The sequence below is a fragment of the Hippopotamus amphibius genome, chromosome X (genome assembly GCF_030028045.1).
Source record: "Hippopotamus amphibius kiboko isolate mHipAmp2 chromosome X, mHipAmp2.hap2, whole genome shotgun sequence".
Lineage (NCBI taxonomy): Eukaryota > Metazoa > Chordata > Mammalia > Artiodactyla > Hippopotamidae > Hippopotamus > Hippopotamus amphibius.
This window is the reverse complement of record NC_080203.1, coordinates 17,970,060-17,982,158: the sequence shown is the minus strand read 5'-3', so window position 1 is coordinate 17,982,158 and position 12,099 is coordinate 17,970,060. Positions and strand designations below refer to the sequence as shown.

General features: G+C 42.2%; 1 protein-coding gene across 1 annotated transcript in view; it reads left to right on the top strand.

Annotated features, from left to right (window-relative positions):
• The window catches only part of ZNF75D (zinc finger protein 75D), a 43,006-nt gene extending 32,112 nt beyond the window's left edge, over positions 1 to 10,894 (top strand). Inside the window, exons 6-8 of the mRNA XM_057718487.1 lie at positions 7,888 to 7,964; positions 9,812 to 9,901; positions 10,743 to 10,894. Coding sequence (XP_057574470.1) covers positions 7,888 to 7,964; positions 9,812 to 9,901; positions 10,743 to 10,769 — 194 coding nt within the window. The 3' untranslated portion in view covers positions 10,770 to 10,894. The remainder of the gene's footprint in view (positions 1 to 7,887; positions 7,965 to 9,811; positions 9,902 to 10,742) is intronic.
• Positions 10,895 to 12,099: the final 1,205 nt, after the last annotated feature.

The following is a 12,099-nucleotide window of genomic DNA, read 5'->3' as shown; positions in this document are numbered from 1 at the left end:
TCTGTGGCTGCTTCACTGTGAACAGGCTATAATGGGCTGAAGAGTGAAGCAGGAAGGCCAGTTAGAAAGGTACGGCTTCATGCGCGGTCCCTGTGGCTGAAACAGTGTGCCCCTCATGCCCTGCAGAGAGAAACAGCAGAAGAGCTGCAAAGAGGATCATCTGATGGAGGAGATGGAAAGGGAGGGGCCCAAGAACCAGGAGAGAGCAGTGTTGGGACAACAAGGGGAGGTCTATAGGGAGGGGAGGACATGGGTGTTGAGTGCAGTGGGCTAGAAATGTCCACTGGGCATGGGTGATCACCAGTGGTCGTGGGATGGATTCTTTGGGCAGCATGGGCCATGAGGGGAGCATAGAGAGTGTGGTCTGTCCTTTCAGCAAGTGTCAGTATGAAAAAAATGAGAGAGATGGGGGAGAATGAAGACAAGGTTTTTCCTTAAAGTATGAGCCATAGTTGAGCCTTTCGAGTGTGTGCTCTGTGCTGGTACTGTCCTGAGCACTTGACATGCAGCAGCTGATTTCACCCTCACAGCTTTTCATGGTAGGTGTTATTATTATTATCCCCACTTTGTAGATGAGGGTCCTGAGGCTAAAGGAACAACTTGCCCGGGGGCACCAAGCCGGTGGGGAAATGGGATGTGGGCCTGAGCAGTCTGGCTCCACCATCGGTGCCCATGAGCACAGGGTCATTCTCAGCGGCCAGAGCCTGGGGACCTGCTGAATGGAGACTCTCATCCTTCTACTTCTTCCCCCTTCAATCCACTAACACTCCCCAAGAGAGTGGTAAAGACCCCAGGGAGAGGGGTTGATTGACACATCAGAAGGAGGTCTGAGGTGTGTGTATGGCCTTAGAGCTAGTTTCTTTCCCTGGCCTTCTGCTCCTTGTAAGCCGTGATTCTAGGTATTTCCTTCTCTCTCCACCTTTGGGGACGGTGATTTTCCTTTAACACCAACATCAAAAAATTTACAAAATAATAATAAAAAAGGAAGAAACTGACTTTCCCCCAACCACCTAAAGAATCCTTTAACGTCAACTCTCTGATGTATCTGAAAAGAGTCATTGATTTTCAATTTCTTCATCTTTTTTTCTTGTTATGCGGATGAGAGTAATGACTTCCAAGCGCCTTACTTGCTGGGCAGGAAGCCTGGTTTTATTTTTATGTCAGAGAATGTTCAGGTTTTTGGGAAATACATGCTAAAAAATTTAGGAATAAGACGTCATGAGGTTAGAAAATGTCTTTGAAAATGTTCAGCATGTTGGGGAGAAAGAAATTTTCCTCTACCCTTCTAGTTTTTTCTTGCTGGCCCGAGAATTAATTTTTTTTAATTTTAATTTTATTGGAGTATGGTTGACTTACAATATATTAGTTTCAGGTGTAATAAGAATTAAATTGACATGAGACTGATTAACAGGAGAAAAGCATACAAAAGTTTTATAACATGTATACATGGGAGAGACCCAGGAGAACTGACTAACTCCCCCAAATGGACAAAACCTTCACCTGCAATACCAGCTTCAGCTAAAGATAAAAGAGGATGCTGGGGGGTAGGGGTTTGGAACGTAAAAGGGAAGGAAGGCAATTCACATAAATATGGAAAAGCAAATGTTTGGTAAATGAGTGTTTGCTGGGCCAGGCAGAGACAATGGGACACAGAGTGGACTCCGATTTTTAGGTCCAGCCTAGAGTCCCCCACCAGCACCACCACACCCAGCCCATATTCCTGCAGTAGACTCTGGTGATAGTTCTATTCTGAGAACAATTCCTGTGTCTAAATTCTTTAGGTGGTTAGGGGGAAAGGCAAAGTTTCTTCTTTTTTTTATTATTTAAAAAATATTTTTTAAAATTTTTAATTGTTTTTTTATTTTTTAATTATTTTTGGCTGCATTGAGTCTTCATCACTGTGCTCAGGCTTCCTCTAGTTGTGGCGAGGGGAGCTATGCTTGGTTGTGGTGTGAGGGCTTCTCATTGCGGTGGCTTCTCTTGTTGCAGAGCACGGGCTCTAGGTGCTCAGGCTTCAGTAGTTCCAGCACGCAGGCTCAGTAGTTGTGGCTCGTGAGCTCTAGAGCAGAGGCTTAGTAGTTGTGGCACACAGGCTTAGTCGCTCCGCGGCATGTGGGATCTTCCCGGACCAGGGATCAAACCTGTGTCCCCTGCATTGGCAGGCGGATTCTTAACGACTGCACCACCTGGGAAGTCCCAAAGTTTCTTCTTGAGCCTTTTGGGCCTTGATTGTTTTCAGTTTAAAATAATCTGCATGCCAAAGAGACATTTTGGCGTGGCAAATTTTGCTCTCCTACGTGCAGTGTTCATGGCAAGAATGTTAATGACTGTTGAGTTTAGATGGTGACTATTTGGGTGTTCATGGTGCTATTCTTTCAATTTCTCTGTACATTTAAAATTTTACAGATCATTTTGAATTTAAAAATCAAAAGGAAAATAGGAAGCTAATCATGTGAAGGAGCATGGAAATGACTATTTCCCTGAGGGAAATTGTCAGCCTGGTGAGGTTTGACATCCTTATCTGACAAGGTGAAAGAAAGCAGAGGCACACAGCATGGGAATTTGAACACTGCCAGAAATGATCTGGGCCCCCAAGTTGTTACAATCCAATGGCTGGTAAGAACAGGAAGTGGACTTAATATTGGGTGGAATTATAGATTAATTTCAAATACCCTGGATTGTGTAGATGGCCTCAAGTTTTGCACTTGGTTTTCCCCATCTAGAATGATCCAAGGCATCTGGCAGAAGCAAATGAAAATACTCTCTGGAGCAAGCTGCTTGCATTCTAGGTCTCAAATTATTCTTACAAATATATTTTAAACACGGTGAACAGCAGGAGGGCAAAAATAGGTAGGCACAGATAGAAAAATGTCTCTGTGCATGCAAACCAGCAGAAACGGAGTCACTTTGCCCAATCTGACCGGCACTTGCCAGTAGGTTTTGTTTTAGTCTGTTCAGGCTGCTCTAACAGAATATCGTAAACTGGGTGTCCTATAAAAAACAGAAATTTATTTCTCATAGTTCTGGAGGTTGGGAAGTCCAAGATCAAGATGCTGACAGATTCAGTGTCTGGTGAGTGATTGCTTCCTGATTCATACACAGAGGTCTTCTTGCTGTGTCCTCACATGGCAGAAGAGGAGAACTCTGGTCTCTTCAGCTCCTTGTATGGGCACTAATCCCATTCATGAGGCCTCTGCCCTCATGACTCAATGACGTCCCAAAGGTCACACCTTTAAATACCATCACACTGGGGGTTAGGATTTCAACATCTGAATTTGGAGGAGGGGGAACGCAAACATTCAGTCCATAATAAGTTTGTTTTGCTTACTCTGTGAGGATCTTTTTGACACTAATATTTTCTTTTCTCAGTATCATATTCTGCTTCACAGCAAATGGTTTGCATAGTCAAAGAAGGAATTACTTTGATGATTAAAGTCTGTTTAAAACTGCAGATTTTAAGTAGGTAAACATCAAGTAGATCTGGGTGGGCCATATTCCAGGCCTGGTGAAATCCACTATTAGACAAATTGTAAAGAAGGCAGAGAAGAAAAAGACATTAGGTAATAAACTTCTAATTGCATATTAATTATAATGTTGATCATATGTAATATTTACTATACCTGGAAAGCATCTCCAAAAGATTTATTCTATAATGACTGAATAATCCTGATTTGGTTAGTTCTTTCATTTGCAAGAAGTATCTCCCATACTAAATAAAATAAGCCTTTTCTAAAATTTTAAGTTATAAGTAATATTTTAAAAATATTATACTTGATTATACTTACCAAATGAACATTAATTATTTTTCCTTTGTGTTAGATATGGGTTTAGATTGGGATTGCCATATGTACATTACTAATAAGAAAAATATATCAAATTGTACACTTTAAATATATGCAGTTTATTGTATGTCGATTATATCTCAATAAAAGTTCTTAAAAAATAAAATAAAAATACTCTTAAGAAAAAAATAAATGAATAAATAAATTTAACACCAAAAGAAAAATAAATATGGATTTAGTCTTTTACCTAAAAAGGAATTAATTTGATCAAAATGATTAATTCCACGGACTTCCCTGAAGTCCAGTGGTTAAGACTCTGTGCTTCACTGTAGGGGGCAAGGGTTTGATCCCTGGTAGGGGAACTAAGATCCTGCATGCCTCACCAAAAAAAAAAAAAGAAAAAGAGTAATTCCAGTCATGACTGTTGATTTACACCTAGTATCCATAATCAGCCTCTGAAACTTTTGCTTCTGTCCTCCTTTTCATTGCATGGTTGCCACAGTCAATATATTCAGTTGAATTGAGGGGAGACCAGTAGGAGGCTTCACAAGAGCTATAGGAGGTTCTTTCCTCAGGCTGCCCTGGCATTCTAGGACCTCTGGGTCTACATAATGGCTCATGTCTGGTAATTGTGTGTGAGGATGATTCCAGGGCAAGGTACACTTATGTCCTTGTACAGTTAACTTATAATTTATACCTGACAATATTCAGCTGGCAGAAAAACATGGACACAGTGGGTTAGCACTTCCACATATTTGGGTGGGGGAATTCAACCCATAGCACCCTGTTTCAATTTATGTTGGGCTGTATTAACTATTTTATGTGGGATTGAAGATCCAAGGGCTTCCATTTTGTAAAGCCAATTGTGCCAAAGACTTTTTATCTTTCATTGAATCAGAGCATATTTTTGGGTAATGGGCATTTGACTATGGAGGAATTTATGAAAGGCAACAGTTCTGATGGTTAGGGTGAGGCATTTTTTTGTCCTTTATTTTGTGTTTGGTAACTCTCTCCTAAGAGTATAATAGGTACCTTTTAAAGATTTAGTGAAGATCCCCAGGTATAATTGCATTCGTTTCCTAAGCCTGGTGCTGATTAAGACTATGAAGCTTTGCCAATTGGTACATATCAACAGATGCTAAAGTTAATTCAAAACCTATGTTGTAGAAGTACAAAAAGCAATTAGAATAATTTAATCTTTTGTTGCATAAATTCTTTTAGTAAATTTTGGATTTCCAATTGGGTAAAATTATGAACCTCTATTTTAGTTTTTGTCCTCCTCATCATCAAATGTTTTGCTTTTTGAATAGTCACTGGATACTTCCAGGGTCCTCCCTATTTTGCTTAACTTCAAATTTTGTTTAGATATCAAGACAGGTTATGCCACACATGCATTAAAGCACTAGTAACAGGATTACTACTCACATACTGAGGCTTTCTTGGGAGACCAGGGCAGCCTCTCCAGGTAGGTCTGAAAATGGCTTGAGTGAACAGGGAAAGGAAATTAACTTTGGGGCTTTATTGTGCTTAGGAGATGGAGCTAGGTTGAGGGATTTTGCTTCCACTGGGTGGGGCTGGCATGGTTTGAACTTCCCGCTTGCATCAAAGGAGGGAAGGTATGTAGCACATCTTTAAGATGATGTGGTCCATATATACAATGGAATATTACTCAGCCATTAAAAAGAATGAAATAATGCCATTTGCAGCAATGTGGATGGGCCTAAAGATTGTCATATTGAGTGAAGAAAGACAGAGAAAGACAAATGTCATATGATATCACTTATATGTGGAATCTAAAAAAACATACGAATGTATTTACAAAACAGACTCACAAACCTAGAGAATGAACTTATGGTTACCATGGGGAAAGTGTGGGGGGAGGGATAGACTGGGAGTTCGGGATTGACGTGTACACACTGCTATGTTTAGAATAGATAACCAACAAGGACCTACTGTATAGCACAGGAAACTCTGCTCAATATTATGTAACAACCTAAATGGGAAAAGAATTTGAGAAAGAATAGATACATGTAAAAAAATCCTAATAAGAGGGAGAAATTACCAAATGTATTCCACAATGAACGCATAATCCATGTATACAAAATGCTAAATAAAAACTAAGAAAAAATAGACACATAAAAAAGGAAGGAGTACTCAGGCTCTCTTATCAGCTTGCCCACATGTAGGGGAGAAGGGGAAGGGGTAGTAGTAGGGCTTGAAATCTCTCAACAAACATTAAAACTGAAGTAAAACACTTTACTACAGACGTTTCCTTGACAAACTCTGGGTAGGAGCAATTATGACCTTCACTTTACAGATGAAGAAATGTGGCTTAGGTAAATCATATTCTCATAGTGATGGGATTTGAACACCCATTTATTTTATGTCAGTCAATGCTTGTGTCTTTAATTCATGTGAGGTAAAGTGGGGAACCTTTGCACTAACAACAAGTTGAGTTCCAAAGCAAGTGAGCCGAGTGTTCTTATTATGTCTGGATTCCTGCAAAGTAATGAAAAATGTTGCACCAATTGTGTACGGTATACAATTACCCTTTAAATGTCAGGATGTCACTGCTGGTATATGAATGCTTATTCCAGGTGGACATGAAGCTCACCTTTACATCAGTGCCTTGTACTGCATCAATGAAAATGTTCTGGCCTGAGGACACACATGTCCCTTTCTGCCACCAGCAATACCTTAGACAGAGGCCATAGGTTGGTGTGTCTGTGGGCTATGGAACGTCATGGTCTTGTGCCTGACTTGGGGCAACGACTCCCTGAGCGCCATAAGCATCACCAGCCTCAGTGCTTCCGGCCTAGATGCCCGGACTGGCACCCATCTGGGTCACAGGCAGACCGCGGGATCCCCAGCCCCAGTGAGAACTGGAATTGAGCTCATGCATGTGCGAGAGTAATTGTCCTAGCTCTCTGGGAATACGGCACATGCCAAGTTATTCCAGCAATGCTTCTCAACAGCAGATGCTAACAGAACTCTCGGGGATACAAATGGAAAGTCCTCTCTTGAGAGAATACAAGTAATTGCATAGCCAAGGACCTGACCATCAGCATGATGTGGAGACCAACTCGAGATTCAGGAGCCCTGCCCCTTCTGATATTGCGAGGCACATGAGTTTTGCCTGACTCCAAGACCTCTTCTTTAGAAATGGGATGGAGAGGAGGGGAACAGTGTCATGGTGCAGGTGAACTTTGGAGGGATTGTATATACAGTATATCCAACCAAGACTAAGCCAAATCAAAGAGGTTGGCTGAGGTGACCACAGTGATGAATGCTAAGGTCATCTGAGCACTCCCTGCATGCTAGACACTGTTCTGCATGCTTTAGTAGTATCATCTCATTCAATCCTCACAGACTCTTAAGGAAGTGTTGTCCTCTCCCCTTTGCAGAGGGGGAAGCTGTGGATCAGCAAGTTTAAGGCACTTGTCCAAGGTCCCACAGAACTGGGATTGGAAATTAAACAGCCTGTCTCCTGAGCTTGTACTCCTAACACTTCTGTGTGCAGCATCGTTTTCCCAATGTGGGCAAATGGTAGTCACATAACTATTACCCAGCAGGGCTGGAGTTCATCAAGACAATTCATTTTGTGATGGCAGATAAAGATGCTACATTAGCTAAATGTATCTGAGTGTTTTACCACAAGTGTTATTCTGAGAAGCCACATTTCTCACAGGAGTAACAACTAAACTGGAAGAGAGAGTGAAAAAGGGGAGAAAAATTCGTTTTCACCTTCTCCCACTACCTTTCTCTGAGTCCCAGGACCTCATTGGTTAGGTACCAAGAGGGGTCATGGTGACTCACAATGGCTCAGAACCCTGTGGCAACAGGCAATGGCAAGATCTGACAATGACTACCACCACCTGAGTTACTCCCTGTTCAGGGCTGAATACACTGAATTAGAGGTGTTAGAAGACAAGGCAGACATTACCTATGTTTGGGTACCGTCCGTGTTTCTGTTTCCTGGACACTCTTGTGTCAGGCTCTCTTGTCTCAGGCTCTTCCTTGACTTGAGCAAAATCTCTCCATTAAAACTTCTCCAATGGAAGGAGTCACAAAAAGTGTCATAACAGTGTTCATTGCATTTCAACAGGTCCACTGGGTAATACCAGCGATTGTGGTCTCAAGATCCAGTTACCCAGTGAAAGCTGCAAGACAATTCAGTCCCAGGTAGGATTCTCCATGCTTCCTTGATCTCTGGATCCGGTCTTGGCAATGACTCTCAAATTACTGCTTTTTTAAAAATACCAATTCACATAAATGGGGTGTTTAATTGTAGGAAATACGATTGTGAGTGGTCAGACTTCTCATGCCATATTACCTTGCGAGTCTCTGATACAGAACAACTATATAGTTAACATTAAAGTGTGTGACCCATGTGGATATTGTCTAGAAGTAGGACATGTATTTTTACAGGATGTTTTTACTAACAGTGAGGACAGGGCTTCATGGTTTTTACAGTACTGCTGTTTAAGGAACTAAAGTGACTATTATGAGGAAATGTGACTTGCCCCTTCATTGGCTGCCCTACTCAGTCTCACATAACAACTGAGGAAATTGAGACACACATACTGGGAAGAGGGACCCAGGTCACACACCCCCTTCCTTGAGTACAGGGAAGGCTCAGTCATCCAAGTTTCCTCTCACCCATGTAGAACCGTGTAAAGACACTAAGATACTATTTTCAATGTTCAAAACAACTAGAAGGATGGGAATTGTTTCCTTGTCTTCCACAAGGATCAAGAGGGGCAAACTGAAGGGGTGGAAGGCTGGGGCTCTGAAGCCAAACAAATAGGGTTCACATCCTTGTTCTGCTACATACTAGCTGTACCACCTTGGGACAATTACCTGCCTTTCCTGTACCTCAGTGTCCTGCTCTGGGTAAATGGGCATGACAGTGGTACTCACCAAAGCTGTCATGACAGTAAATGAGCCAGTGTATGGTTTTTTAAAATCATAATGGTTATGTATTTTTATTTTTTATTTATTTTTTAAAATATTTATTTATTTATTTATTAGCTGCGTTGGGTCTTTGTTGCTGTGTGCGGGCTTTCTCTAGTTGCGGCGAGCAGGGGCTACTCTTGATTGTGATGCACAGGCATTGCAGTGGCTTCTCTTGTTGCGGAGCATGGGCTCTAGGCGCGCTGGCTTCAGTTGTTGCAGCATGCGGGCTCAGTAGTTGTGGCGTTCAGGCTTAGTTGCTCCGTGGCATGTGGGATTTTTCCAGCCCAGGGATTGAACTCATGTCCCCTGTCTTGGCAGGCGGGTTCTTGACCACTGCGCCACCAGGGAAGTCCTGGCAATGCTGCATGTGGGATCTTAGTTCCCTGACCAGGGATTGAACCCGTGTCCCCTGCATTGAAAGGTGGATTCTTAACCACTGGACCACCAGGGAAGTCCCTGCACCAGTGTATGTTAAGCCCTTTGGAGAAGTGCCTGGCAGGCCAACTACTTGATCACATGTCTGCTGCTGCTGGTGTTACTATTCTTATCATAAATGTGTTCCTGGTAAAATGGGGAGGCCTTGGAAGCCTAAGAGACTGGAGAATGGGTGTCATCACCTCCTCTTTCCTTCCTGAATGAGAACCTCTTAAAGCCACAGACAGGTAGAGAGTCTTCCCTGGCTAAGTCTATGCTCTTGCCTAGAACTCCAGTTACAAGTCAGTTCACTGTCTGTTTGGGGGTTTTGATGTCTTCCTTCTGAGCCCCAGTGCCCTTCCCTTGGAGAAAACAGGCTGAATCTGGGTCAGCATGCCTTGGTGTTTGCACCTCTTTGTGTCTCAAATCTATGCTTCTGAGGAATCTTGTTTTATTTAAACAATTTTACAGAGTTGACACATATTTTTCATTCTTATAGAAAATACAAGAATTACATTTATAGAGATCAGCTAATAATCCATCTCCTCACTCCTTTCCTATATTCCCCCATCTTACACCCCTACACCAGAAGAACTGCCATTAGCAGTTTGCTATAAATTTTTCATATCTCCTTCTTGCATTTCCTTTTATCGATATAGATGACTCTGAAGAAAGACAAATGGGATGATAAGACACATTGTTTTTCAAGTTTCTTCCTTCAACTACCATTTCTTGGAGATCATTTCCAGGTCAGTATATAGAGGACCCCTTCATTTTCTTTTCTTTTTTTTTTTTTTGCGTCATTTCCAATAGCTGCATTTTATATCATATTATATCATATTATTGATATACTATAATTTATTTACATAAGGAAATTGGAAAAATTGCCTTTGTCTTCTAAATGGGTGTCTCTTTGGAATAACAAGTCATTCACCCAGACATTTTACAAAAAAAGTAAGACTGGTTACAAACTAAACACATAAAAAGAAAATATTATATACTCTAAGAATAAAATATGAAATAACAGAAATGATATGTCCATTTCACACTGGCCACAGAACACACGTGAATATCATTTTTAAAACTAGAGGGAAATATGCTTGACACTTTTTTATGTTTCCTGTTTTGAGACTAAAAATACCATTTCTTGCAGGATAGGAAAATTAATTATTATCGTCCTATCCATTCTTCCCAAAATACATCTATGAATTCAGTGCAAGCAACAGCCATGCACCTCAACAGGATTTTGCCATGAAATGAGCTGATTATTCAATTAAATGAAGAGAATCTATGTGGGAACAGCCACGATAGTGAGCTGTTTCAAGATATGAAAATCTACACTACAGATTTAGCAATTAAAACAGGAATCAAAACTATGTCAGTGGAACAGAACAGAGATTCTTGACACAGACCCATGTATGTGACAGAATGAAGGAAATGATAAGGTTGACATTTCAAATCAGACTATACCTCAAAGTAATGTCTTAAGACCACTGCTGGAAACAAGTGTGTGTGGTGGGGAGGTGGCAGGGGGGCGGGGCAAGAGGCCCCTGGGTCCACTGGATTAAGTGGGTTTCGTATCTTTTTCAGGCCGTCTCGGTTGTGCTCTCTTCCTGAAGCCATCTATGGCATCAAACAGTCATGGATAAAGGAACCTCTGAAGTCAGTCCCAGGATGCCCACACCCATCATCAGAAGGAAGGCAGATGAATACCTAAAACCTTCCCTGGCCTCCAAAAACATAATGGGTTTTTTACTCGGTAGGCAACTGGGGAGGCACAGAAGTGATCTGCATTTGTCCAAATGGCTGTGGATGCTGACACGAGCTGCACCAGGGTGGAGCTGGCCATTGCCCAAAAGTCATATAACCTACCTGCTTATGACTGTCTGGAATTTTGGAAAATGCAAAAAAAATGTAGAATAACAAACTGCTCCCTTGTTTCACCTGTTAAAATAAAAGGTGCCTGTCACTACTTTTAGTTTGATATGTTTTTATGTTGATACAGTTATCCTGGGTTACACTGGAGAGGGGATTCTATTCATCCTAATGGTCTACGCAGGGGCTCTCAGACACAGTGGAGATGGGGAGATCACGCTGCATGTCAGATTTCTTCCATCTTTAATCTGGAAAAAAAAGAAATAGTTATGTAATTCTAGGCCACTCAAGGACCCAAGAGTCCTGTCCCGTAGCGTTTTGGAAAGTCATCCACTGTCAAGCAAGCACACTGCTTCTCCACTGGGCCTGAAACTGCCCTCCCCCTCCCCCAAAAGACACTCTGATGCTGGACGGCATCAGCAAAGGGGATCAGGCCACAAAGAGCCCAGGCCCAGGAAACATTCCCCACTGCTCACTGGCAGGGGGCCTCCTGCCTCCAGAAGCTCCCCACACAGCAAGCATCCCTTTCCCTGGAGGCAGCAAGTGGAATCCCTTCCCCCACCTAGAATCCCAAGGTGGCCTGGCCTGGGGAAACTCCATCCATTTCCCCAGGCAGCATCCTCGTGGAAGCCCCAGCAACCTGCCATAAACCAAGCAAACCGAAATAGCCCTGCAGAGGCTTGGAAAATCATGCTGTCCTCACAAGCACAGCCCAGAGCAGGAGGCCAGGGCCTGCTCGCCAAACCTCAACAGGGGGCTGCCTGCTAGAGTACCAAGCTTCAAAAGAACCCAGTGTCTCCTAACACGACACCAAAATGTCCAGGACACAATGGAAAATCATCCTTCATACGAAGAAGCAGGAAATTCACAACTTGAATGAGAAAAGACAATCAAGTGACACGAACTCCAAAATGAATTAGGTGTCAGAATTATCTGACTGTGATTTTTACAATCGATCATAAAAATAATTCGACAAACAATTAAATGTTCATACCAGCTTATTTGTAAGAGCCAAAAGCTGGAAACCACCCCCAGGTCCTTCAACGGGTGACTGGTTCAACAAGCTGTAGTC